This window comes from Psammomys obesus, unplaced genomic scaffold, assembly GCF_907164565.1.
Source record: "Psammomys obesus unplaced genomic scaffold, mPsaObe1.curated_primary_1811, whole genome shotgun sequence".
NCBI classification, from domain to species: domain Eukaryota; kingdom Metazoa; phylum Chordata; class Mammalia; order Rodentia; family Muridae; genus Psammomys; species Psammomys obesus.
The window spans coordinates 6,350,672-6,376,970 of NW_026592118.1; the positions used below are offsets into that span (position 1 = coordinate 6,350,672).

General features: G+C 41.8%; 1 protein-coding gene across 1 annotated transcript; it reads right to left on the minus strand.

Moving 5' to 3' along the window:
• Positions 1–116: 116 nt before the first annotated feature.
• On the minus strand, positions 117–26,028 carry Hpgds (hematopoietic prostaglandin D synthase). The gene is made up of 6 exons (XM_055612715.1): positions 25,899–26,028; positions 18,840–18,981; positions 16,464–16,556; positions 12,179–12,288; positions 5,032–5,130; positions 117–1,346 (listed from the first exon to the last, which is right to left on the minus strand). The coding sequence occupies exons 2-6, from the start codon at positions 18,970–18,972 to the stop codon at positions 1,182–1,184; spliced, it is 600 nt and encodes a 199-aa protein (XP_055468690.1). The 5' UTR covers positions 18,973–18,981; positions 25,899–26,028; the 3' UTR covers positions 117–1,181.
• Between the last annotated feature and the right edge of the window lie 271 nt (positions 26,029–26,299).

Below are 26,299 nucleotides of genomic sequence, written 5' to 3' on the forward strand. Positions count from 1 at the left end.
GGATCTCCTTTAGCAGCTACCTGACTTTTGAAATTATGTTAACTACTCCCATATAGTGTGCTGGGGTTGCATTTTATACTTGAACTATAATTATAGACATATAGAAGACTAGCTTATTTCCTTTTTTTTTTTTTTTTTTTAACACAGTAGGAGTTGTTCTCATTACTTTTCCTAAATGGTGTTTCCATTAAAGCTCTTCTTGAATGGAATGTGGAGAAAAATGCCTGTGCAAAAGAGGCACTACCACCTTCATTAAAACCATTGTTTGAATGTTTCCTTAAAGACTCTATAGATTGTTTCAGTCACATGATGGCTACTTATGCAATGAGATTCTTTATTTTAACAGCCACCAATGACAGAACTCCATCCAGAAGAGCAGAGTCCTTAGGAAATATGTTTTGTGCTTGTATATAACATGTAGTAACAGATTTTTCCTTCTGCCCCCAGATCAGAGAAAGTGTTTAAGAAAAGATGTTAAATAAGAGCATACCTGTTTTTTATCTCCCGCCGTGTGAATTGAAGGCTTACCTCTGGGTACCTAACTTTCTATATCATAGTCCTTTTGCTTTTGCTAGTGAGCTGACAAGGCCTTTGTCTACAGCCTCCTGAATTGCAACAGTGCTAAATTCATAGTCAGCATTTTCTGTAACTCTGCTGCATTAAGCCCCGACATCATTTTCCTTGGCTGTACTTTATAAGTTCCCGCTTTTTAGTAGACATTTTGTTACGTGTCAGATGTGTACTTTTGTGAAGCAACATATTACTTTGTGTATTTGGTGTATATCTGAATAATGTGTACAGTCATGGCCTGTGACAAGGGTTTTGTATAACAGTTTGTTGGTTGAAGAGCTAGCTGCAAAATCTGTATTTCATACAATGACTCGTCGTTAAGATGTTGTGACTGACATGCTAGCCAGGAAACTAATTTAAAGCATCCGTGCCTATTGATACCAATACAAAGCAGCATGTGCAGTGAACTGTCTCTCTACAATTATGAACAAGTGTAAAGTTCTGAAAAATAAAATGCTGGAAACCAAATGCCTACAGCAGTAAAGACAAAACCACAACACTAAAAGAATCACACATAGCAAGCAGAAAATAAGAGTCTTCGTGGTAGAAGCATGTGGATCATCCAGCGGGCTGATGGAGCTTTCTCATCTGGTGCTGGGGCTTGTTACCTTCTAGAGTTTGGTCTGTGGCCTCTTTTGTATCCAGGTAGCAATGGCAGGGATAGCTTGGACTTTGTTCCGTAATGACACTAGCCTGGGGTAGATGTCCAACAAGTCAGGCTTTAAGACCAAAAGTGTGCTGCTGCAGATGTCCCAGTAGAAGTCTGCCCAGGTTACCTGCTTAAAGCAAAGGGAAGACTTGGCTTTTGAATGTAAACAAAACAACAAAAACTTAGCATTCCAAACTTGGATGACTTAATTTCTTACTCTCAAGGAACATTTCCTTTCGATTTCAAAACAATTCTTGGTCCAAAAGCTGAATTACGATGGCGAAGATGACTACTGTCTGTGACTTAGTATAGACTACTGTCTGTGACTTAGTATAGACTACTGTCTGTGACTTACTATAGACTACTGTCTGTGACTTAGTATAGACAGTTGAGACAGGTGATTCACCACCATGTAATCCCGTGCTGCACTGCTTTGAATCCCTGTCCAGTCTTCACCAGTCTGACAATGTTTTCAACTGACCTAACTCAAGAGCTTCCCATCTGTGCCAAAACCCCTCTGTAGGAAAAGATAGGCTTATTCCATTTTCTACATGTCCAGGGCACACACTTTAATCTTGTGATTGACAGTAGCATGTTCCTTTTTGTTGGTTACCATACATGATTCCATGTTAGTCCTGCAAATATCCTCTGTGAGATCTGTGATATTTCATTATGATGTCTGCCTTGTCTATGACATTATTTCATTATGTTGTCTAACACAACCTACTTTGTGTTTTATGGTAAAAGGAATAGTGTGTAGGTTATACCTTCATGGTCTATAATGCCAGATTAAATTTTTTTTGAGCAAAATACATTATCTTTGCATCACATTAAGACAAATAACTATATGGGTATTTGGCCCTTAATGGAATACTGAAGCTGGCCCAGGCCTTGGTTAGCTGAGTGTCTTCACTGCTACTTGAGCTTCATCACTGGAATGTTAACATTTGGTTCCATAATCACATTAGCACAGTAAAATGTTTTGTTATTTGCTCACTTTAAAATTTTTATTTTTGGGAGACACTGTAGCATGTTTTACTGGAACTCCCTCTGGAGATCAGGCTGCCTGGGACTGCAGCATGTTTTCCCAAGACCAGCCCCAGAGTGGAATTTAAGTATGGCCTAAGCTTGCTTGTGTGTGCATAATTTACTAGAGCTGGTTGCTAGTGTTTCACAAGTTTGCTGTCATCTAAGAAAGATTGCCACTAGAGAATTTACAGTTCAGGTAAATATTTACCACCATGCCTGTAATTCCAGCAGAGTAGGCAAAGGCAGACAGATCTCCATGAGTTTGAGGCCAGCGTGGTCTTCAAAGAGTTTAGGATAGCCAAGATTATACAGAGAAACCCTGTCTTCACCCCCCCTCCCCAAAAGAAATATTTATGAAGTACCTGCTGTGTGTCATACATCTCGGTGTTAGGGATGGCAGAGAGCTGTAGGCATAAAGTTAGTGTGAAACTCAAGTGATTTCTGTACCCCAATATCTGGTTGTAAGAATCTCCTGTCTTAATGCGTGAACACTGCTCCTCTGATAAAGCAGCTTACAGCCAATCATTGAGCGGAGGAGGAGGAGGTAAAGGAATCAGGCATAGGAGGTCCAAGAGACATCACGAGAAAGGAGCTGGAACAGGAAGTTACAAAGTGCAAATATCTCTCGGATTTTTGCTGGGAAGAAGGCAAATTTTCTTGGAGGGTTAAGACTAGAACAATAACTGCTCAGTTTTTGTGCTGTGAAGCTTATTATTAAATGAAAGAGTCTAGGTGGGTAAAGAGAAAAACAAAAAAATACAGTTTTAGAAAAATAACGGTCTGGGATGCAGTGCCCTCCTCTGATGTAGATTTATTTGTTTGTTGTTTGTTTGCACTGCTGTGGATAGAATTAAGAGCCTTCAAACACCACTGAACCTCATCTCCAGTTTGGGGTTTTGTTTTTGAAAGGATCTACCAAACACACAGTTAAACAGGTAAAGAAGGAAAAGTACAGTAACTAGCATGGTCAGAAGGATCCTCTAAGGTGAGTATGTTTTGAGTTGGGTCCAGGGACCGAGCTTAGCAGCCTTTATCTGATAGTATGACGTGTTTAATTTAGAGTACAGAAAAGAACGGAGTGAGTGCTCAGGAATGGGAATGGAGATGGCTTCCAAAGGGATTTTAATAGGAAAAAAATCAGTTCCTAGAAATATTCAGAAAATAGGGAAGGAAAAGGGGAGTTTAGAAAAAACAAATGGGAAGAAGTGTGGAACTGCAGTGCGATGAAAAACTGAAGAGATCATAGGGACAAGTTAGGGTGACCAGAGCCATCCAAGTCAGAGACACCACCCCTTTTCTTTTCCAAGAGTGGCTCTAAAAGGCTGGGAAACTACCCACAACAGCACTGAGCTCAGTTAGATTTGATTTGGGTGGAGCTTGGTTTTGGGGGATGTAGCATAAGCTGTTGTAAACTCTTGTTTGTTTTGACTTGTTTCAATTCTCTGCTTGTTAACATTCTCACTGAAGCCTGGCTCACTCCATTTTGACCTCTGAATCCTTTTGATACCAAATCCAGTTGCTTTGGTTAACTCATTTGCTTCTAATATGAAAAAGTACTCCCCATATTTCTTGTCACAAATTGAGATTAGGTCCCCAAATCCCCAGTTTCTTTCAGTATTTAAGAGATCATAATCTGGATACTCTTCATGACTGCATTTATCATTGTCTTCTTTCCTACCACACCAAAGGTCCTGGTTCTTAGTAACATTGGTATAATTTCTGACTTTTGCACTCACAACGTACAAATCATAAATAAACAATCCCAATAGTGCCCAGAACTGCTAAGAATTCTGAAAATGGCATGTGAGTTTGTTTCTCTGAGATTCTTATCCTGAGCTCAATTTACAGTGCCAAGCATTGAAGGGAGTTCTTTGTTATTAAGAGTACAAGGTAAAGGCTGGGAGATAGCTCAGTTGGAAAAGTGCATGTCTTGTGAGGAGCCAAGTTTGAGCTTAGAATCCATGTACAAAAGCTGGGCATGGTGGTGCAGGCTTGTGATGCCAGCACTGGGGAGGCAGAGACAGGAACAGCCCTGGGCTGCACTGGCCAGCCAGCCTAGCCTGACTGCTGAGCTCCAGGCCAGCAAGACACCCTGTATCAAAAAACAAGGTGGATAGCATCTAGGGAACAATGACTGGGGCCAGCCTCTGGCCTCCACATCATGAACACAGACCCCCACACGCATGCGCGCATGTATGCACACATGCACAAATATGCACTCTTTATGTGACACAGATTCAGTCACTTTTTTTTTGAGACAGGGTCTCTCTGTAGCCTTCGTTGTCCTGGGCTTACTTTGTAGACCAGGCTGGCCTTGAACTCAAAGAGATCCGCCTGCCTCTGGCTCCCTGAGTGCCGGGATCGAAGGCATGTGCCACCGTGCCCGGCTCTTTCTTTTGATGTTTTTAAGATAGCTTTTAAAAATTAATGTATATAATTAACGTATAATGTACTTCATGGCTGTAGGTCAGATCCTTGTAAAGAGTTAAACTTAAAGAAGTTTAGCGGTTTCTTTCCCTCTCTAGTTTCTGAGTAATTAATTATCTTCCCACCCCTCTTAAGCTCCCTCTCTCTCCCACACACAATTCTTTCCTTTTTGAGACTGGGAGGGGCTGTGTAGCCCTGGCTGGCATCAAATTTGCTATGCAGTCTCTCAGGTGCTAGGGTGACAGGCGTGTACTATAAAGCCTGGCTGGAATGACATTTTTGCTCAGTAAGTTTTTATTTCACTGACTTCTCTAAATATGATTGCTGGTGTTTTTGAACACATAAAACATACTCACATCATCTCCAACAAACCACTCCTTGCTCCCTAAGTACGAATCCAAGTCTCTCAGAAGACCAGGTGCTTGACATGTGAGCAGCTCCTTGAAATGCCGCTCCTAGGAGAGAGCAGACATCCTTGTGACTAAGGAAGAATGTAAGCACAAGTTACGAGGGGCAAAGGTAGCTATGCATTGCTTTCTACATAGCTATGGCTTTATTGAGACCAGGTGTCGTCAAGTCCAAATAAAAACCCACAATATCCACATTATCGACTGTTAGCTCAGACTTCTTCGTAATTTGTCGAATTATTTCCAACTAATAAAATTTAAATTACTACGTACAACAGAATCATTTCTTAATGTTCTTTTGAAATAATATAAGGAAATGTGTTCTATCCTGTTTTAAGGTGTGTGTGTGTGTGTGTGTGTGTGTGTGTGTGTTCGTGCATGTGTGACAGTAATAAAGAGACCTTACGAATGCCAGAAACACTCTGTCACTGAGCTATATACCCCAACCTCATATATGTTTCCTGTTAGTTCCAATGGTCTATTATTTGACCTGATGGTTCCGAAGCTTCTGGACTCTTCTTCAGAAAAGTGGTGAGCTGGGCTCTGCACCCAGAAGGATATAGAAGGTTATCTGTTTCTTACTATTTCCAAATCCTCACTACTACTGTCATTTGGTGTTGAAACCAAAACATCATAATTACTTCTGTCCTGCTTGTCTCCAACCTGCAAACTGCTCTTCAGATGAGAAAAAAAAAAATACAGACACATTGAGTTACTAAATAATAAATACTTGTAATAAATCCAAGGGCAGCTCTAGTCACCAATAATCAAAGAAACATTGTTTCATTTAATCCTTTAAAATTGGAACTAATTTTAGCAACAAATACAGAAATATTAACAATTATATCTCATGCATTTCTTGGACACATATAATGATGATATTTTTAGTGAGACTTGTGGCATGGCCATGCCTGTGATGCCTGCCCTTGGGAGGCAGGGGAAGGGAAGCTGCAAATCTAGCCTGGGCTGCATGGACGTCACACCTGTTTCACCAAAAAGAATGTCTGCACTACCATCTTACTGCACTGTTTTGATTTTGAAAACGCCACCTGACCACAAGGTGGCAGCAACTGACTCTGATGGCCAGACAGAAATCCTGAAACTTTATTGATGGGGTAGTCCTTAGCAAGGCCTCTGCATCGTATTCTTTGGTGTAATTTGTTCCTGAACCCAAGTCTCTGTGCTCTGAACCTGATGTGAGATACATCAGAGCATCCACCACTGTGTTATGCACAAAGCTGAGTATAAGTTTTCTTAGCAACGGCCAGAGGATGCTCTCTGGGAGGCACCCTCTGTCCTGGATCCTCGGCCACAGAAAGGTAAAAAATGAGAGAAGGTGGCTAAGAGAAGGAAGAGGAGAAGGTCATACCCTACCTCGCAGTGGGGACTTTGGGACACTGGACAAAAATCTTTATACACGTTCTTTCTATCTGTATGTATAGAAAGCGTGATGTATATGTATGTGTAGGGAGAATGATGTCTCTGTGTGTTTACAATGATACGTAAATAAATGTCACACCTGTCAAAGGGCAAAGTAACATTTAAGTCCGTAAAATCTAAGTTTAATAGCTGATGTTTAGTGAACATTTTCTGCCTTGTCGTCTGTGTATACACTATCACTGAGTGCTTCTATCACCAGCACTGAATGCGCTCCCACCAGCACGCTGCAGAGGATAGTCCCTTAGACCTGCACTTCACATTCAAAGAGTTCAAAGTGGGGAAAGGGAATTGTCAGCATTCAGAAGTCAAGAGGACAGCTGAGTGCAGTGGCGCACTCCTTTGGTCCCGGCACTCCGGAGGCAGAGGCAGAAGGAACTCTGTGAATTCAAGGCCAGTCTGGTCTACAAAGAGAGTCCAGGGCAGTCACGGTTATACTGAGAAACCCCTGTCTCAAAAAGCCATAAATGGTTAAGAACACTGGCTGCTCTTCCAAAGGTCCTTAGTTCAACTCCCAGGAACCACATGGTGGCTCACAACCTTCTATAATGAGATCTCCATAATGAGATCTGGTGTCCTTGTCTGGTATGCAAGTATACAGGCAGAACACTGTATACATAAAAAATAAATAGTAAATCAATCAATCAATCAATCAATCAATCTTTTTAAAAAATGAATCGGCTGGCTGTGCTGGCTCAGCCTGTGATCCCAGCACTTCAGGAAGCAGAGGCAGGTGGATCTCTGTGAGTTTGAGGCCAGCCTGTTCTACAAAGTGAGTCCAGGACAGCCAAGGCTACACAGAGAAACCCTGTCTCAAAACACACACAGAAAAAAGCAATAGGATTCAAGCCCCATATATCATTCCAGAGTCCAAACATATTGTGCCAAAAATCTTTTTACCCTTCTGTCCTCAAAGCTGAGCTTTTCAAGATAGTATCCGGAGGCCCCTCCCCCACACGTGTGCACATATTCCCCAAATACCTCCGTTATATAAATTCTTATGTCCAGATACTTCCAATCAGAAGATTCTAACCACGTAAACAGCATTTAGAATGCAGGAGTTTAAGTAAAACGTTGAGAGTCACATTGGTTGTTCTGGCTTTTGGACTTGGCTGTCTCTAATTTATAATTCTCATTTGCACGCCGGGTTTAGGCAGCCGCTGCCATGGTGACGACACGTCCCAGGAGTTATGGCCATGCCGTCTAGAGTGATCGCGGTTATTTACGCCTGGCGGCAGCTCCACAGATTCACTCCTGCTGTAGCGATCAAGCCCCGTGTGAACAAGCCTTGGGGTTGTAGAGATTTGCCGGATGGGCTCGGGTCATATTCTACACTCGACTGGCTCTCAGCACCTTCCAAACCACTCCGGCCGCTGCGTGACAATGAAAGGCCTCTCTCTGCATTGGAAATAACGTGGTGAGGAGATGGAGCGTCTCCTGGCGGTAGCAGCTGATAATGCAGGGTCCCGGCAAGCATTTAATGAGCAGTTGGGAGTTTGCCTGAATCACGTGACAACTACATTTTTAAGATGAGATTGTGGCAAGTATCCCAAATGAGGCCACTAGAGGGCCGCAATAAAGAAACTGGACAAAGGTGACGGATTTGATGCTAACAGGTAAGCTATTTCCACCCCTACTCCACCCTGATACACTATGCTTTACTAATGAAACCTACAGGGAGGTGGAAAAAAGGAGAGAGAATGGAGCGAACAGAGTTTGAAGCTGTGGAGGTGAGTGGACTGAGGCCTGAGAGGGGAGGAGCTGACACCGGTGGAACTGTCAAGAAGCAGTTTCAAGAGGCTTCTCCTTCAATTCGGGCTAGTGGACTGCACCCCATCCTTCTCTGCAGGAGGCTAGTGGGGCGAGATAGCTTCTAGGACAGCCGGCTCCACGAATAATGTACTGAAAATAGAAGGATGGGATGAGAATATTCACAGCGAACAGTACGTTCTGAAGCCGCTGTGCTTCTCCACTGCTTCCAGATCAGTCTTCTCTGAGAGCTCTTCCCGTTACAAGAGCAGAGGCTGAGAGCTGGAGACGTCAGGCAGAATCCCAAATAGTACAGTGACATTCAAAATCAAACTTTCTATGCGCGTACAGACGTGAACCACAGTCCTGCACTCTACCGTGGATTCTAGAGAACAGCCTAACTCCTGACACGGACTACAGCAAACCAGGAGTAAAGCAAGTTTGCGAAGGCAAGCACTGGGTAGACAGATGAGATCATATCCATAAAATGAATATAAAACACCCTCAAAGTAAAAATAAGCACTATACAAAAAGAACCTAGAGATGTGCCAGGCAGGATCTGAAGTAGATATGATCCAGATACATTATATACCTGTATCCCAGGGTCAAGAAGTTGTCTTTTTAAAAATCTGCTACATTTTAAAATAGGGACATTTAGAACTCAAGTGTCCACGAACACAAGAAGAGGATGTCCTGAAAGTACAAGAAGAAGAAGAAGAAGAAGAAGAAGAAGAAGAAGAAGAAGAAGAAGAAGAAGAAGAAGAAGAAGAAGGAAGAAAAGTGAGAGGTAGGAAAAAGCATAGACTCTCAACAACAGGGGTTCTGCATGACCAAGAGAGTAAAGGAGGTTGGAGATAGTGAAGGAATTTAAAAAGAATTCAAATATATTTGAAGTTTTCATTTTTTTAGAGACAGGGACGACATTTGAATTTTTCAAACAAAGTATCAGGCTGAATGGGCCCAAACAAGATGGTGTCAGGCTGGGAGGATGGCTCATTGATAAGAAGCTTGCTCATTAAGTATGGGGACCTGAGCTTGGATCCTTAATGCTCAAGTAAACCCAGGCTCTCTGCCACCCCGCTGTAACCCCAGCACTGAGGAGCCGAAGTGGGAGGGTGTGCGGGCTTTGCTGGCCTGTCAATCTTCCTGAATGGGCGAGCTCCAGATTCAGAGAGTGACTCTATCTCAGCAAGCAAGCTGGGGAAGGACTGAGGGAGCAACTGGACATTGGTCTTTGGCCGACACACGCATGCATACACATATGTGCACCCGACACACACAAGAAAGATAATAAGATGGTGCCCAAACCTCACGATTCTATTTATTTCTTTTCCTTTTTAAATATATATGTATATATAATACATACATATTTACGTACATATATTAATATATATACATATATATTATTTGCTTGTTTGCTTTGTGCAATAGACTCTGGCCAAGCTTATGTTGACCTAGCTTACCATGAACTCACAGAGATCTGCATGCTTCTGCCTCCAAAGTTATGGGGTTAAAGGTGTGTGCCAATATACACAACGAAATGCACCACTCTAAACATTTAAAACCTTAAAGAAAATAATTAGATTAGGTTAGCCAAACTTGTTACACTCCATCACTGAGGTCATTCAGGGCAGGAACTCAAGGCAGGAATCTGATAGCAGAATCTGAAGTTCCAGAGGAGAGCTGCTTACTAGCTCCTATAGTTTTCTCAGCCCGCTTTCCTACAGAACCCAGGACCACTTATCCAGGGATAGCCCCATCCACAACAGGTGAGCCCTCTCCACCAATCCATACTTAAGGAAACACCCCACAGCACTGCCTACAAAGCCAATCTTATGAAGGCATTTTCTCAATGGTGGTTCCCTCTTCTTGGACTCCTCTAACTTGTGTCAAGTTGACAAACCCATACTAAAAACCAACTAGGACATCAATGAACCAAGCTGTAAACCCAGGTGAGAATCAAAATTGAAAAAAGTGGCAAACTAACAAAGCACCAAACTTTTGATTTCCTATGATCAGTTAAACTATCGGTGCATTGTTTCACAAACACAAGAGCACAAAATAGGAGCCTGAAAACAGGAAAGACACTCAGGACGTTAATGAAAATCTCAGGATGGTGAGTGCACTACATTTGTAAGGCAACCAAAGTCAACTTCGCGTGACATAGATGGAGAAGTCCACACATGCCATCACCATCACACCTTCTCTTAGTAGTCTGTGAAATACCAGAGGTCATGCTCAACTAAATGATGGAATATATAACACAGTGGGCATCACCTGGGAAGTGAGACTCAGTCCCAGAAGAAAGGCCTGGCTGGGGTAGTGGTGAAAAGAAGGCCAGAGATAACAGCTCTGTAGAAACCCACAGAACTGCAGAGCACAGAGGCCTCCACAGGGAGCTCAGCAAAAAGCTAGAAAGGCAACTGTGCCCAGAAGACACTGGAAAGAGCAGGTGATTTGATATTGTTGTCTTTGAGGAAAATCCTGCCAGACAGTGTGGAAAGTTTCCAGAAAAAAACAATGTAAAAAGAATTAGGCAAAAGTAAGAAACTGATTACTGACTTGGAGGAGGAAAAACAAGAAAGGAAGCATTACTGAAATACACTACAATGTACAGTCTGTTCATATTTTCATATACAAACCTACATAATCACAAAATATTAACAGTTTTTTTTGTTGGCTAATATTCACACCATTTCTCTGATGTGAATTTAATAAAAAATTTTTTATTCACTTTACATCCTTGTTGTAGCCCCATCCCTCCTCCCTTCACAGTCCCACATTCCCTCCCTAACCCTTCCCACCTCTTCTTTTCCTTAGAAAAGGGGAGCTCCCTTTCCCATCCACCCCAGCCCATCAGGTTGCATCAGGACTGGGTATAGCACAAAGATCTTAATTCACCACGTGGAGCGTTTAGGGAAGAGGAAGCAGAGGACGAGGAAGTGAGGAGAAAATCCCGAGCTAGATGTGGTGGTGCACAGCTGGAATTCTGGCACTTGGGAGGTGGGAGCAAAAGGGCTCCAGGTCAGTCTCGGCTCTATAGTGACTTAGAGGCTAGCCTCCCCCCCAAAAACCAAGAAAAAATAACCGAAAGAGACAAATTCTTATGGCTTCCACAGTGAGTTTATAAGAGGTGTCTAAATTAATAAATCATATTTGTATATGCTGCAGAAATATGGTGTCACTCATTCTACAGCCTACACAATGAGACACTACTTCAAAGGGAGGGACGGGGACAGAGAGAGACAGAGAACATGTGTGTGTGCACGTGTGTGTGTGTGTGTGTGTGTGTGTGTCTGTGTGCGTACCAGCTCATTGGTGAGGTGGGTCAGTAGGTAAAGGCCCCTACGACCAAACGTGCTGATCTGAATCCATTCCATGTTAGAAGGAGAGAAATGATCCTGCAAGTCGTCTACTGACCTCACACACATGCTATGGCTTGCTTGGGTCCGTGCAACGAAGCACCCATGCACGCAAATAAATTTTTAAAAAGAAAATATCAGAATGCCTGAAAAACTGGATGTGTAGGGCTTTGGGGATAGCTGTGGCTAAAAGCTCCTGGAGAGGGCCTTGCTTTGGTCCCCAGCATCCACATGACCGCTCACAACCATCTTGGAACTCAGGTTCAGGGAGTTCAACGCTGTCTTCTGGCCTCCGCACGATCCTGCATGTACGTGGTGCAGATACGTTAAAAAGGTTCACACACACTTTTTAAAAAAGTAGTTGAGGTGGGGTTAACACGAATAATATGACAGGGAGTCGCTGACCTTGCTTTATAGTTTACTGTAACTTCATTTTTAAAAGCACATGTTTATATTGCATAGATTAAAAATAACTTTTAAAGCCCCATAATGCAATTTCTGGAGGTGACAGGTTAACGATAGTAACGACAGCAAGCTTATCACATTACTTTCGCGTCCTGATTCTTCTCTGCCCATGGGAAAAGTGACATGAAATCATCCAGGGTGTCCACCACCGCATCCACTTGACACTGCTCCAGCTCCGTCTTCCCGGCCAAGTCTATGGGATGCAAAGAGGCCATTTTGTATCTACCAGCATGCTCAACTTAATTTATTACTAATGTATCAAACAGGCGACATAGTCACACTTCAGAAGACTCAAGCAGTGCAAAACAGTTGTGGGTCAGGAGACAGAGGTTGGTACTGGGAGAAAATTCTAAAATTCTATGCCCCTTTCTTTGTGCAACCCGAAAAACTTCCGGAAATATTTCATACTGACTTTCATAAAATTTCATCTTTAGAAAATAATAGAATTTCTTAACCCTGGGACAACAAAATGTTTTGACTAACAGCCAGATATCATGGGACCGGAAGCATCTCGCCATGAAGCTAGATAGAAGATAACTATAGCAACTACTGGTGCATCCTGGGAGCTGGGGCTCCTGATGGTTAAGCTGCCTGAGGCTACAGTGCATTGGTTCTGTTTGTTGGATGCCATGTTCCTCCCAGTTGCCATATTTCCTTCAAATTGAAACATTTCCTTCAGAAGGAAAGTGGAGGCTAAAGAGCCTTGGGAGGTAAACAAAATAAACAAACTAAAAAAAAAAAAACGGGATTAAAAAAGAAAAAAGGTCATAAAAACTTGCAAGATTCCTAAGACTTTTTTTTTTTTTTCCAGACAGGATTTCTTTGTGCAGCCTTGGGTCTTGGGTGTCCTTGATTCGCTTTCTAGACCAGGTCTTGAACAACAAAACTCTCTACTCGTTCTATTTTCCTCCAGTTAGGTCAAGAAGAAACTATTACCAGAATAGTTGTCTTACTGAGAGGACCAGAGAGATTTCCTTTTATCTCTGGACTCCATCTCGGATAGCCCCTAGCTTGGAAAAGCCTAGCAAAGGTCCTGGGTAAACCTGAGCCGAAGGGCTGTAAGTGTGAGCACCCGTGGCTGAACGGCACAGAGTGTTGTTTGAATGACCGGCCACCTGCCTGCCTTTGTCTCCAGGTTGCCATTTTCTAGAACGGCTGACTCCTGCTTGCTGGAACACATCTTAATAAAAATCTATTCTTGTTTTTGCACACTCTCATAGTTTGAGTGTGTAAGTCATTTTCGGCCCCTACACTACATGGTTTATCATTGTTAGGGAAATCCATGCTCTGGATTTTCTAATCACACTCAATGTACTTTGTCAAGTAACCCTACTTCTCTACCCTACAAATATGATAAAAGTTTGTTTGTTTGTTTGTCTGGTTGGGTTTTTTTCCCCTTGTGTTTTTTTTCTGTTTACTTGGAATGCTCTAAGTCGGGTGAGTCTAAGTGAGGTCCATTTGCCTGCCTCCTCAGTGCTATCTGGGAAATTCTTACAGAAACTTTACAGGGTCCTCTCCAAGCCTCCTGAAAATTTGGGAAAATGAAAGAGTGGATATGTTCTATGCAGCCCCCCGAAATCCCCAGACCTTGATGCACATGAAGAGTGGATGCCTTGGAACCCTGGGCAGCCTCTGATTCCAGTACCTCTTTCTCTTCCAAGCCCAACTTCCATAGATATATTCCATCTTTGACTCCTCTCACACCTTCACTTGTTGAAATATCTGTTACTGTTAGGTCTGTGAATTGCCAAAGACCCCAGACTCGGATAGTATGCAAAAGCAAAGAAAGTTTATTCTGCACAGAGTTTCAGCATGCAGGGATCACCACCTTTGAAAAATGGCAGCGACCCCCAGATGAGCTCAAAGGCTCAATTTAAAGCCTTTTAGGGGAATTCCCAGTGTGGTTAGGTAATTCTTATTCTGATTGGCAGGTGCTAGTGTAGGGGTACAGGTAGGCTTGGGAATGGTCAGAAGCTTGGGGACTTTCCAGATCGTTGATGAGTAGCTATCAAGTAAACTTATTTGCTCTGACCAGCTGTCAGGGCCGTTTCTGATTGGCTGCCCTTTTTCTGTGTTTTTGTTTTTGTTTTCCTGGAAATCTGGTTTTCTTTTCTGAGAAACAGAAACTTAGGCCTGGCTTAAAGATCTCAGAACTGAGGCCTATCATGGAGTTGGTCAGGTCCTTGTCCTGGGTATTGGCAGGGGCCTGGGGGTCTCCTCAGTACACATTTTTTGTGTGCCTAATTAAAAAAAAATATTTCATCTTATTTGTGTTTCTTTGGCATTGCTGGTTGTGCACTTCTCCAACATGATCTGGTAACCCACCCCCTCTCTCCTATCCTGCCCCCTCTGAGGAAAGCCTCCACATTCCTGAGGACCGACACAACCCCCTCACCTGGAGTCTCCAGCTTCCCAAGCTCATCCCACAAGCCAGTGAGCATACCTGGCACAAGTCCAGCATGTGGCAGACATACCATTTTCCTTCACCTACATTCCTTAAAAATTCTGCCTTCCAGTCTTTTCTGAGACTGATTCTCCAGCCAAGGACTATGCATGGATATAACCTAGAACCCCTGCTCAGATGTAGCCCATGGCAGCTCAGTACCCAAGTGGGTTTCCCTAGTAAGGGGAACAGGGACTGTCTCTGACATGAACTCAGTGTCTGGCTCTTTGACCTCCCCCTCCCCCGAGGGAGGAGCAGCATTGCTAGGCCACAGAGGAGGACATTACGACCAGTCCTGATGGGACCTGATAAACTAGGGTCAGATGGAAGTGGAGGAGGACCTCCCTTATCACTGGACTTAGAGAGGGGCAGAGAGGAGAAAAGGGAGGTTGGGTGATATTGGGAGAGAATGTGGGAGGGGGCTACAGCTGGGATACAAAGTAAATAAACTGTGAATTTAAAAAAAAAAAAATTAATTATTTATTTACTATGTATACAATGTTCTTTCTGCATGTAACACCTGCAAGCCAGAAGAGGGTACCAGATCTCATTATAGATGGTTTTGAGCCACCATGTTGTTGTTGGGAATTGGACTCAGGACCTTTGGAAGAGCAGACAGTGCTCTTAACCTCTGAGCCATCTCTCCAGCCCCAATAAATTGTGATTAATATAAAGAAATAAAAATTAAAAAAAAATTTGCCCTCCATAGTCTGGGTGCAACTTCCCTTGGTCTCATTCCCTAAGCTGAACTCACCCAGGATCCCCGGTTCCCAAAATAAACCTGCCCTTTAAATAGTTTTAACCTGGCTTGGATTAGTTTCTTTCGTTGGCAGAGATAACCTATCAATGTATATAATTATTTTGCCTTCATATATATATATATATATGTTTACCATTTGTGAGCCTGGTGCCCACAGGGCTAAAATTGTCATTATATACCCTGGACCTGAAGCTATGGGTAGTTATGAACCATATGTGGATGCAGGGAACCAAACCCAGACCCTCTGCAAGAGCAACACGTCTCCAGCCTCGTGTATGTGTTTAAAATAAACAACTTTGTCCCCCAAATGGGAGTCTAATCATTATGGGTCACTTGGATGCCCAGTATGCTTGGATAGTATTGTGGTAGCAGTGGAATGCAATGAAAAGGTTGGGAGTGGAAATGGTGATTCTAGTAGACTATTTAAAAAGAAAAAGGATCTAAAAGAAGCCCAAAGCTGTGTTGTTCACTTTTTTTTTCTAAGTGGAAAAAGCAGGAAGTGGAGCATGATGAGAGGAAGGTAGGAACCGCCTCCGCTCCCGCTACTCTCTGCCGTGGTGAGGTGTTACGGACGCCTCAGGTGGGTTAGGTATACCACCTTCACACGTGTTTCTGCACGGTCACAACAAAGACTCGGAAATACGATTACAACAGTCCAGTAAGTGCCAGTCTTCATGTGCTCTATGCATTTCTGGCTATTTTTGTCTAAATCATAATACTTCACACTACCATGACATACCAAACCAACTTTCCAGCTAGATTCTAGAAAGGATTTGGTGGCAACGTGGTGTGATACACGAAGGGAAGGATACAGTATAAAGTGAGATTGTGTAGTCTGATATCGCAGCAGACGCCTGTCATCCAAGCACGGGGAAGGCTGTTACAGAAGGGTCAAGGTTTTAAGGCCAATGGGAGCTATGTAACAAATACCAAGAAAGGCAAGACTACATAATAAGACCTTGTATATAAAAATACAAAATAACAAAATAGAATAGATGTCTAAAGCATTCCTAGGGAGCTCTACTACCGCAGACGGTACGTTTGTATTGCTCCCATCCTCATAGCCATTCAACTGCACCATAGTTAAATAATAGTTATTAAATAATATTAAAGAAACATTACATCCCCCCCATTATCAAAGCCTTAACTACAGTAAGTATATTACCTGTGTTTTTGGTCAAATATCTTGCTATTGCGAGGCTTTGATGAAGTATAAGTCCTTCCACCTCCAAAACAGGGATTTTGCCAAACGGAAGAGCTAAAACAGAACAGGTAAAGAGTCACCTTCATAGCAGAACACAGAAGGAAACTTAAAAATATGCTTACTTTAAAGAGCACTATACTGTTTGAGCTGTATCCAAACCCCTCAAAACATTTCGGACCATTTCACGCTCTCTAGTGCAGTCTTTATGTTTTGTGAGCTTTGAAAACTGGATATAAAGTCAGTTAAAGAACTGCTTGTAAAAATCATGTTTATGGGTAGGGTAGGTAGCTTGTTTGGCAGAGCCCCTGACTAAAATGCAGAAGTTACCACAAGTTTCTGGGTTTGATCCCCAGGACTGCATAAGCTGGGTGTCCTGGCTAATGGGAATTAAAAAACAACAATAAAAATGTTTATGGGGATATCACATGTTTTACTACCGCCCTGTCGAATTGTAGATGATTGATTTATAAATGCTACTTTTTAAATGACCTACTCAGTTTTATTTTTCGTGTTATGAGTGTTTTGCCTGCATGTATGTAAGCGCGCCATTTGTGTGCAGTGCCTTTGGAGGCCAGAGGAGGGAATCAGATTCCCCTGGGACTGAAGTTACAAACAGCTGTGTGGTTGCTGGAAACCGAACCCCCGTCCTCTGCAAGAGCAGCAACTGCTATTAACAACTGAGCCACTTTTTCAGCCACATATTTAGCTTCTTATGAAAACCTCTCTTTTGAAGCTTCATTACTTTCATAGTCTCTAAACAGATCATATGAATTATTTTAAAACATATTCCAACAACCACAGAATTTGGCTTATACATGAGCTAAAAAAGTTTTATCCCAATCTTATTTTGAAGAGTGATTTGAAGTGCATAATAAAAGATGGGGGTGTTTTGTACCAATGTAAGACAGTCATAGCAGATAACATTAATACTCCATCAGTAAGTCCCACTTTTTTTCTTACTTAAACGTCTTACTTTTGTGGGAAAGTAATATATTTTATTATAGAAAATTCACAAAATTTAAAACAGAAATATTTCCACCCGATAGCTATGGTCATTGCAGTATTTGAATTACCTCTTCCATATTGTGTTAGTTAAACTTGTCAACTTGATTAGATTGAGAGCTGCCTATTTTAGTAGTCACGTCTATCCATGAGGGTCTTTCCAGAGATGATCAGATCACAAGTCTCTGATCCAGCGACTAGCCTATTCGATTGAGCCATTCTAGCTTTGGATGCCCTGCTTTGAGGTGGTGGGCATGTGGGAGCTAGGGCCTTGCTGGAGAAAGTGGGCTGCTGGGCCTCGCCTTTCCTCTTGGTTGTAACCTCTCCTTAGTTCTTTTCTTCCTGCTCCCCACGGAGCACCCTTTTTCCATCACACCCTTTCCACCATGCCCCAAGCAGTGAACTGACTCTACCGAAGCCTCTGGGCACATCCATCCTTCTTTAAAGTCTTCCCCATTTCTGTCACAACCATGAAAAACTAACATAAATATTAAAAATAAGCCATCTTACATATTCTACAAAGTCCCCTTTTTTTTTTTTGCTTGATGACGTTTTAAAAACTGCTCTGAATCGATGGGCCACAGTCATTCCAACGACCACGAGGTGCTTCACCATGTCCACTGACCACAGCTTCCCAAGCTGTGTCTGAGGTTTGGGCACTTAGTTATTTTGGAAAGAAGTAAAAGCATCAAGCATTGCTTGTGAGTCATGCACCCCACCCAGGGACTGGGAGTAGAAGAAAGGACAGGGAGTAGGCCTCCATACACATGCCAGGTGAGGGCATGGTCAGCTTCCTTCACATTGTGAATGCTTTGATTACTGACTCAGTGAGTGCACCAAATGCTGTCCAAGGCCCCGAAGTGCTGTGAGCAAAACGAAGTTCCAAATAATAGATGTGAACTGAAGGGCTTATCTGAAGACCACGTGCAGACAAGAGGGAGGTGGCATGAGCTGCTTGGAAGAAAGGCCATACTGGAAATGTAACATGTCCACCAGTCTTTAGACACTCAACCCTGAGGAAGTAATTACATTCTCATTTTGTAAACAAGGACCTGATGTTTAGGGCATTTTATGTAAAGTAGCAGGTCACCCTCTTGTTAGTTGGTGATATGCAACTAAGGTCAGTTGCCCAGCTGTTTCTACAGTTCTATGAGTCAGAGGCTGAGAAAGATGAAAAAGCAGAGCAAGCCCGAGAACAGTTTGCACTTGTTTATCTTACCAGGACAGCTGCTTGTCACTGTGAGGCTCTGAGGGGTCACAGCAACATGGATGGAAGGATGGAAAACCCTGAAATGCACTCTCCCTGCATGAGCCTAAATGGTTTCTGCCACTTACTTGGTTTGATTTTAGGCCAGTCAGCTTGTTCTATTCTGTGATCTTCATACTTTATGTCCAAATAAGCAAATATATAACGAATAATTTCTGCTCTCCCTCTCATATTAAAATAAATCAGTTTGTAGTTTGGCATGGTGCAATTCTGGAAGGAGAAAAAAGGGAGGTAGCATTAAAAATTTTTTTTAAAGTTTTTTGATACTTTCATAATGTATGCATATGTAATAAATTTTAGTCATTCTTGTCAATAACTCTCTTTCATCTTCCCTCTGTCTCCCTCTGAAACTGTTCTTCCCAACGAAGCTTGAGATCATTGATTACTCATAAACACTCAAAGTGAGACCATAGAAAACTCATAAAATTTTAATGACTTACATTTAACAAATACAGCTGTGGAATGTATGCAGTTTTATAATGACCATGCAACTGACAGACATTTCCACTTGAGACTGAATTCTACTAAGTTATGCTGTATCTTTGGGCTAGTTTATAGAGGTTCCCTGAATTTTAAAGTCGACTTTAAAATCACATATATTAATATAGGTTTGGAGACTAAGACTTGTACATATAACATTCTTAGTATAATACTAAAATTTGTTATCATTAATAATTACCTTAAGCTCTCATGTTGCATATAAGAATAATCATCGACTACCATACACAGTAATAATTGTAGCAGTTACATGAAAATTGTTCATTGAAAGTGGAGAATTAAGGCAGATTGTGTTCTGGGCTGGTGAAGTGGCTCAGCAGGCAAACACACCTGCTGTGCAGACATGGCGACCCAAGTTTAATACTTGACACCCAGGCAAAAAAGTCAGACGCAGCACCTCGTGTCTGCGATCCCAGTTTCAGCTCTGCTGTGGTCACAGCGTGTGCAGAGACCGAAGAGTGGGCCTAAAGCTTGGTGCGCGCAGTGCAGCAGCAGAAATAACAAGATGGAGAGAGATAACTCCCCTCTCCCCAAAGAGCCAGTAAGCTTGCTTGCTGCTAAGCCTGGCCTCCTGCATTCTATCTCCAGAACGTTCATGAAAGTGAAGGGAGAGAACCGACTCCATAAAGATATCCTCTAACCTGTACATACTCACCATGGTGTGCACGTGCATGCATACATGTGTGAACACACACACACACACACACACACACACACTATATTTGTGAAAACTTCTTTATATACTTATTTTCAATATCAAAAGAACAAAATAGCCCACAGAGTGTGAGCTTTATTCCTAGTTGTGGTTCACACCGAAGAGGTTTTTATAAAATTTGGTTACCATATATCATGTTCTATAATGCAAAAAAATGCATTTCTCCTCATACACATCGTACATCTGTGCAGATGCATATGTGGATTGTGTTAAACATTAAATACACAACTATCCACAAATAACAGCAGCCACCTTATGAACTCTGCAAAAGGGGTTGTTCTACTAGAAGTACATGGTAATGCTATTTTATATTGTAGCTCACTCAAAGAAGACTTTAAAATTTTTTAGCTATCTGTGTTCCTCTGAAAACACATTACTCAGTATGAGATTTGGAGATACACATGCATCTGACAAGTGCTTATCTTTCCCTCGAGAACGTTCTTTCAACAGTTGTAACGTTAATGATGTTGCTGTGCCCCCAAATCACATACCTCACTTCTTGTATACTTACATTCCATTTAAAGAAACAGCTTCTTGGTCTACAGGGGCAAAGTTCCCAACTTGCAGGCTTATGCTTTGCAGGTTATATATGTGTGTTTTTGGCAATATTAAAGAATAGGTAAAGATAAATGCAGATGGAAATAATTACTGATTCTAAAATATGTTAATGTATTTAATAAGGCTTTGCACAAAAATAAGGAAGTCCAATTAAATGTATCTATGACCAATAAAGTACTGAAAGCAATTTTACCATAAACACGAAGAGAGAGCTTAGAGTGCTATCTAGACTCTTGTTTTTCTGGCCTCATGTCACTTAGCAGTTCATCTGTGTGGTTACAATCCTACTCGATTAAAGCACACCTGCTTCAAAGGCCAAAGGGAGGATATGTTCCTACCAAGCTCACTAAGGTACCAGACCAGTAGTGTGTGTGTGTGTGTGTGTGTGAGAGAGAGAGAGAGAGAGAGAGAGAGAGAGAGAGAGAGCAGGAGATGGGAGCGAGGGGCTATGGGGGTAGGAGGGTAGAGAGGTATAACGCCTCCTCCCCTCTCCACCGCCACATACTATCTCAGTGACCTTGGGCACTTCTTTTTTTTTTTTTTTCTAGCTTTAGCTTCATCATCTAGAGAATTGTATTGAAAATATTACCTAAAAAGCCCTCATCCGTTGGAATTCAAGGAGACCCGCACCTCCTCCAGTTGGCTGTGTAGGGTAGCCATTGTCTCCAGTGGTGTGGTCTGTGGTGGAGAGCCCCAGCCCTATGCCTGGGGGGAGGCACCCAGATTAAATTCAGTGAGACCCAGAATAAAAACAAGTTCTACAAAGACACAAGAAAGTGAAGAATACTTGTTCTCAGGAAGGGCCTTGGTGGGGAGAGATGAAGGAAGGGGGCTGAATGTGACCTGAAGTTCACATTAGATATATGAATGGAATTACCAAAGAATAAATTAAACAGAAGTTTCCATACAGTGTGTGACATATGTTGTGAGCTCAGAAAGCATGAAAAGGAAAGAAGAAAACTAGAGTTCTTTCCCATAGTGAAGGATATGAAGCAGATTTAGGTGACTTCATTCGACTCAGGTCTTCAAGACCATGTTATTTGATAACTCATTCTGATGCTAGCACAGAGAAATGAAAAGCTTAAATATAAAAAAAAGTTAAAACATATATGGTTAAGCTCAAAACAAAATGACAAAACCACAGTAAAAAATACTGCCAACAAAAGGGTCATAATAGCAGAAAAACAGTTCAAAAGCCTTGAGCTGACACTACAGTCTAACACTTAAAGAACAAACCTTAGAAATGTGTGCTGTAACCAACCAAACAAAAAAAAGAACCAAATATTGACTTTGTAACTAGTTGCTGCTGTGGTTTTACAGGTAAAGTTTATTTAGTCACACAGAGAAAAGTGATCCTTATTTTCCCCAAGTAACTTCAGAGATGAGAAAATTAGGAAAAAGACATAAATCTAGAAGAAAATTCTAGATAATCTTATTAGTGTACATTTAAGAATCATAAGAATCAGTTACTCAAAATTAGCAGTGTATGAATAGACAGAAAAGGATTAGTGGCAGGGGCCCGGTATTCTAGTGGGTGTCGACCTACGTGACAGAGCTCTGACGGGCGAAGGCAAGCCACACTTTAATGTCAGCAAGGGCTGCAATGTGTTTCTCAGGCGCTGGTGAGCTGGAGAGATGGCTGTGGCTTAAAAGTGCATATTGTTCTTGCAGAGGACCCAGCTTCAGTTACCCACATCTACACTGGGTGACTCACAACTTCAGATGCAGGGGATCTGATGCCTTTTGGCTTCTGGCGGTGTCTGTACTCATGTGCACACACCCCTCCCACACATACGTAATTACAAAGAATAAAATAAATCATTCAAAAAGACATTAAATATTACCATTAAGTTGTGATCAAGACTCTTAAGAAAACAAACAAACAAACAAACAAACAAACAAACTCCTTAGTTAACCAAGAATTAGGTAAAAGCTCCTGGACCTCAAGTGAAAATTTAGAGCAAATTCTACATGATTATGAACCAACAGACTCAATTTCTTTCTTTCTGTTCTTCTCTGTTTTACTCTAGAACATTTTTTCATCTTTTCCAACATGATATTTTTGTTGATTATTTGGAAATTTTGCATAATGCATCCATCACACTCACTTCCCAGGCATCCAACGTTCTTGTTACAACCCCCGCAATGAAAGAGGAAGAAGAAACAACAACAAACAAACAAGCAAACTAAATTTCTTTAATGTCAAAAATAACCATACTCATTACATCCCCATCCCTGGGCGGAGCAGTTAATTTAGTAAAATAAGATGGCAATATACAAGGTGAGGAATATCAAAGAGGAGATAACTGCCATCTACATTCAAAATCCAAGGAAGATCTGATTGTAAATTTCAAATGATAGGCCAAAACCCCAAATAGCTAAAAGTGAAAGAGCTGAGAGAGAACTTCACCTATCAGGCAATGGGGCTGGTGAAAAATGCCTTGTCAACAAGGTAATGCAGTGTTTGTCCAAGTCTAGAGATGGAAAGCTTCATAACAGAACTGCTTATATATGAACACTCATGTGAACATTCAGTAGGAACATAAAGGGGCAGGGTTAAAGAAATGCATGTAATCAGACTCTAATTCGCCTCACACAAGCAATATGGCCTAGCTGGGCATGTTGGCATACAACTTTATTCTCAACAGTCAGTGGCAGAGGCAGATGATGTCTCCATGAGTTCTAGGCCAGCATGAGCTACGTGAATTCTAGAACCGCCACAGCTGCATAGAGAGATCTTGTCCCAACAAACCAAAACAAATGAAAAATGCCACTCAGGTTATCTGGCTATGATTTGACTGAACCTGATTTGAACAGAGCCGGAGACCTCGAGCATCATGCGGGGCTCCTTTTTTTTTTTTTTGCTGGTGGTTTCATTTCTGAACTTTCTGCTCCCATGCTGTTGTAAGAATTTCATGTAGAGAAAATGGCATTTACTCCCTGAAGAGAACAAAAAGTAAAAAGTTCATCTACTTTCTTAACACTCCAAGTGAAATCATGTAAAGTTCCTGATTGAGTAGCTAGAAATTTGGAAAATAATATATACATTTGCTCAGCACATGACCGAGCACTAAAGGCCCTGGGTAAAACTTCTACCTACAGACTTACAATGATTTCTATCCAAGGTAAGATTACATTCTTAGCATTTGCTAAGCTTGTTGGGAAACAATATTTTGCATGAGTTAATGGTGCTTTTTAGAGACACTCTGTCTTTTGTACTTCTAGTCTGTTAGGTTTGCAGCTAATTTTACTTTACATACCACTGATATTTTCAGCTGATTTTAAGAAAAATATGGGAGCAGTCAACAAAAAGGCAGTTTTACTGTGATTATTGATAGAGTGTGAATTATGGTATAACCATTCAAATTTGATTAGGTAGGTGTCTTATTTTGACTAAGAGAGTACAGTTAAAATATAGTCTAATATTTTTAGTTTGTATGCCAAAAGGATGATAGAAATCCAAAGTCCATTCCCGCAGGCAGAAAGAAGTTAATATTAAACTGCTATGTTAAAGATTTTTGTTTGTTTGTTTGTTTGTTTGTTTTCTCTGTGTAGCCTTGGCTGCCCTGGGGTTGCTTTGTACACCAGGCTGGCCTCGAACTCACAGACATCTGCCTCCCTCTGCCTCCCCAAATGCTAGGACTAATGGCATGGCCACCGCCCGGCTACATTAAACATCTTAATAAAGGTGTCATAGACAAGAGGAGGAAACTTTTGGAATACAGCTCCTGTTTTCCAGTTTGTTGAAGCAGGCAGTGACACACTGCTTGCCACAGCAATGTCTGTCAAAGTGGGTGGGCATGGTAACTCCAGTCCCGCATTCATCTCTCGACCCAGGTGACTAATATTGCCATTTCTATCCACATTCTAGTATTTCACTATACTCAACCTAACCTTCTTCCCCTTGTGCTTGCTTTTCTTGGGAATTGTGTAAGATTTCCTCCATGTTTTATTACCACCGGAAGTCTCAGCACAAGATGAAGGGTGGACTGGTTTTGAGTGTTGTAGTCAGACAAAGAGCCTCCATCTTCTAGCTGGTTGTAAGAGCCTTTGCTGATCAGGAGGAAGGCCTTCCTTATCCTGTATCTGGGCCTTTACATCTTCTATAGTGTCTATAGTTCAGTCTTGAGTGGGATGGGCTTCTTCTTAAGGATGTTTAAAAGATTCTGCATCTTGGCCATGATTCCACCACTGATGGTCAATTGCAAAGGCAATTTCATACTTTATTTAACAACAGTGGCCCAAGTGAGCTCTCACACTTCAACAAAAGATAGTTGGAACTGAAAGATACTTGTGGTTTCCTGCCAAGTTCTTTTCACATGTCTAGTAATTCTGCAGTAACTTGAGCCTGAAGTCCACAACTAAAAGCATCTTGCAACAGTGCCTTTATAGTTGGAGGGACCACCAACCCATCAATTGCAGTGTACATGGTGCAATATTTGCTCCTTGTTTGTGTAGACTCTGGAACTTTAAAAGGCAGAAGCTGGATGCAGAGAGCTGCTGAGGGGCTCCTGTCCACAGGAGACAAAGGTCTTGCACACCGTGGCACCCTGTAACAGCAGCCATTGCTCACCAACAATTAGGGGATGGAGAGTTCACTGATGTCATTTTATAGTGCCCAGGTGCGGGTCATTTTTAGCTATGGTCTGGAAAATTTACCAGTTTGGAGTGAAAAGTTTAGATGAAGAGAGAAATAGATGAAGCTTTATTGACTAAGTTGCTGATTTAAAACACTGTTTAATTTTGAACCAGTAAGCAGGGACCTCTATTTTCTATCAAAAACCAACTAAATGCCAATGTTAGAGGCTTGACTTCTGTTAACACCTGAGCACACGGAATAACTACACCACTGGTTAGGAAGTTTGAGTTCAAATTTCCAAAGTGAGGTGAATCTCTTAAACTATCTTTAAAGCCAAATGGTGATAAAAAGGTAATTCCTAGACAAGCATGGACACATTTTAACAAGATATGCCTTTAAGTGATAGAATGTGATGCAAGTAAAACCCCGAACTTAAAAAAAGTCCAGAAATGAAATTTTAAATTGTCTTCCACGTTAACAAAACAAACAAACAAACAAACAAACAAACAAACAACAACCCCCAAACAACAGCAAACCTGGGAGAATTCTGAAAAAGTAATAATGTAGGATCAAAGTTGGATTTTTTTCCTCCAACAATGATCAACTTATTTTGGGGAATTTTTAAAACCTGGATCTACAGATCTTCCGATTGTCGATGGATTTCCACATGATCCACAAGCTCATAGTGAGCCCATAAGATGGAGCACACAGGTCACAGAACAGTCGCAAGCTGGGGAAGACGGGGGAAAGAAAGAACGAAGAATTCTCACGACTTACCTACGCAGTCAAGAGAGCCACTGTCTTGAGCGGTGTCTCTTCTCCGTTTGTGTCTGCACTGTGGTTTCTAGGATGAGTCACAAGACAGCAAGAGCTACTTCCTCCACCAAGCCTTCATGTCTCACACGGACTGCACAGCTCAGCCCGTAAAGGCTTCCGTGTGGCGTTGTTTGATAAGCTCTGTGTGTAAATCCAACATATTTGCATAAAGCTTCAAGTTGCAGTCACAGGTGCTGTGTGTGCAGGTTGCTACATGCCCTTTATTCTTAGTCTTCCCCACAGTTCGCTGGGGAATGAGTCCAGTCACGCCTTTTCTTTCTTTTTTTTTTTTTTTAATTTTATTTTTTTCTTATCAGTTACATTTTATTAACTCTGTATCCTAGCCATGTCCCGATCCTTCA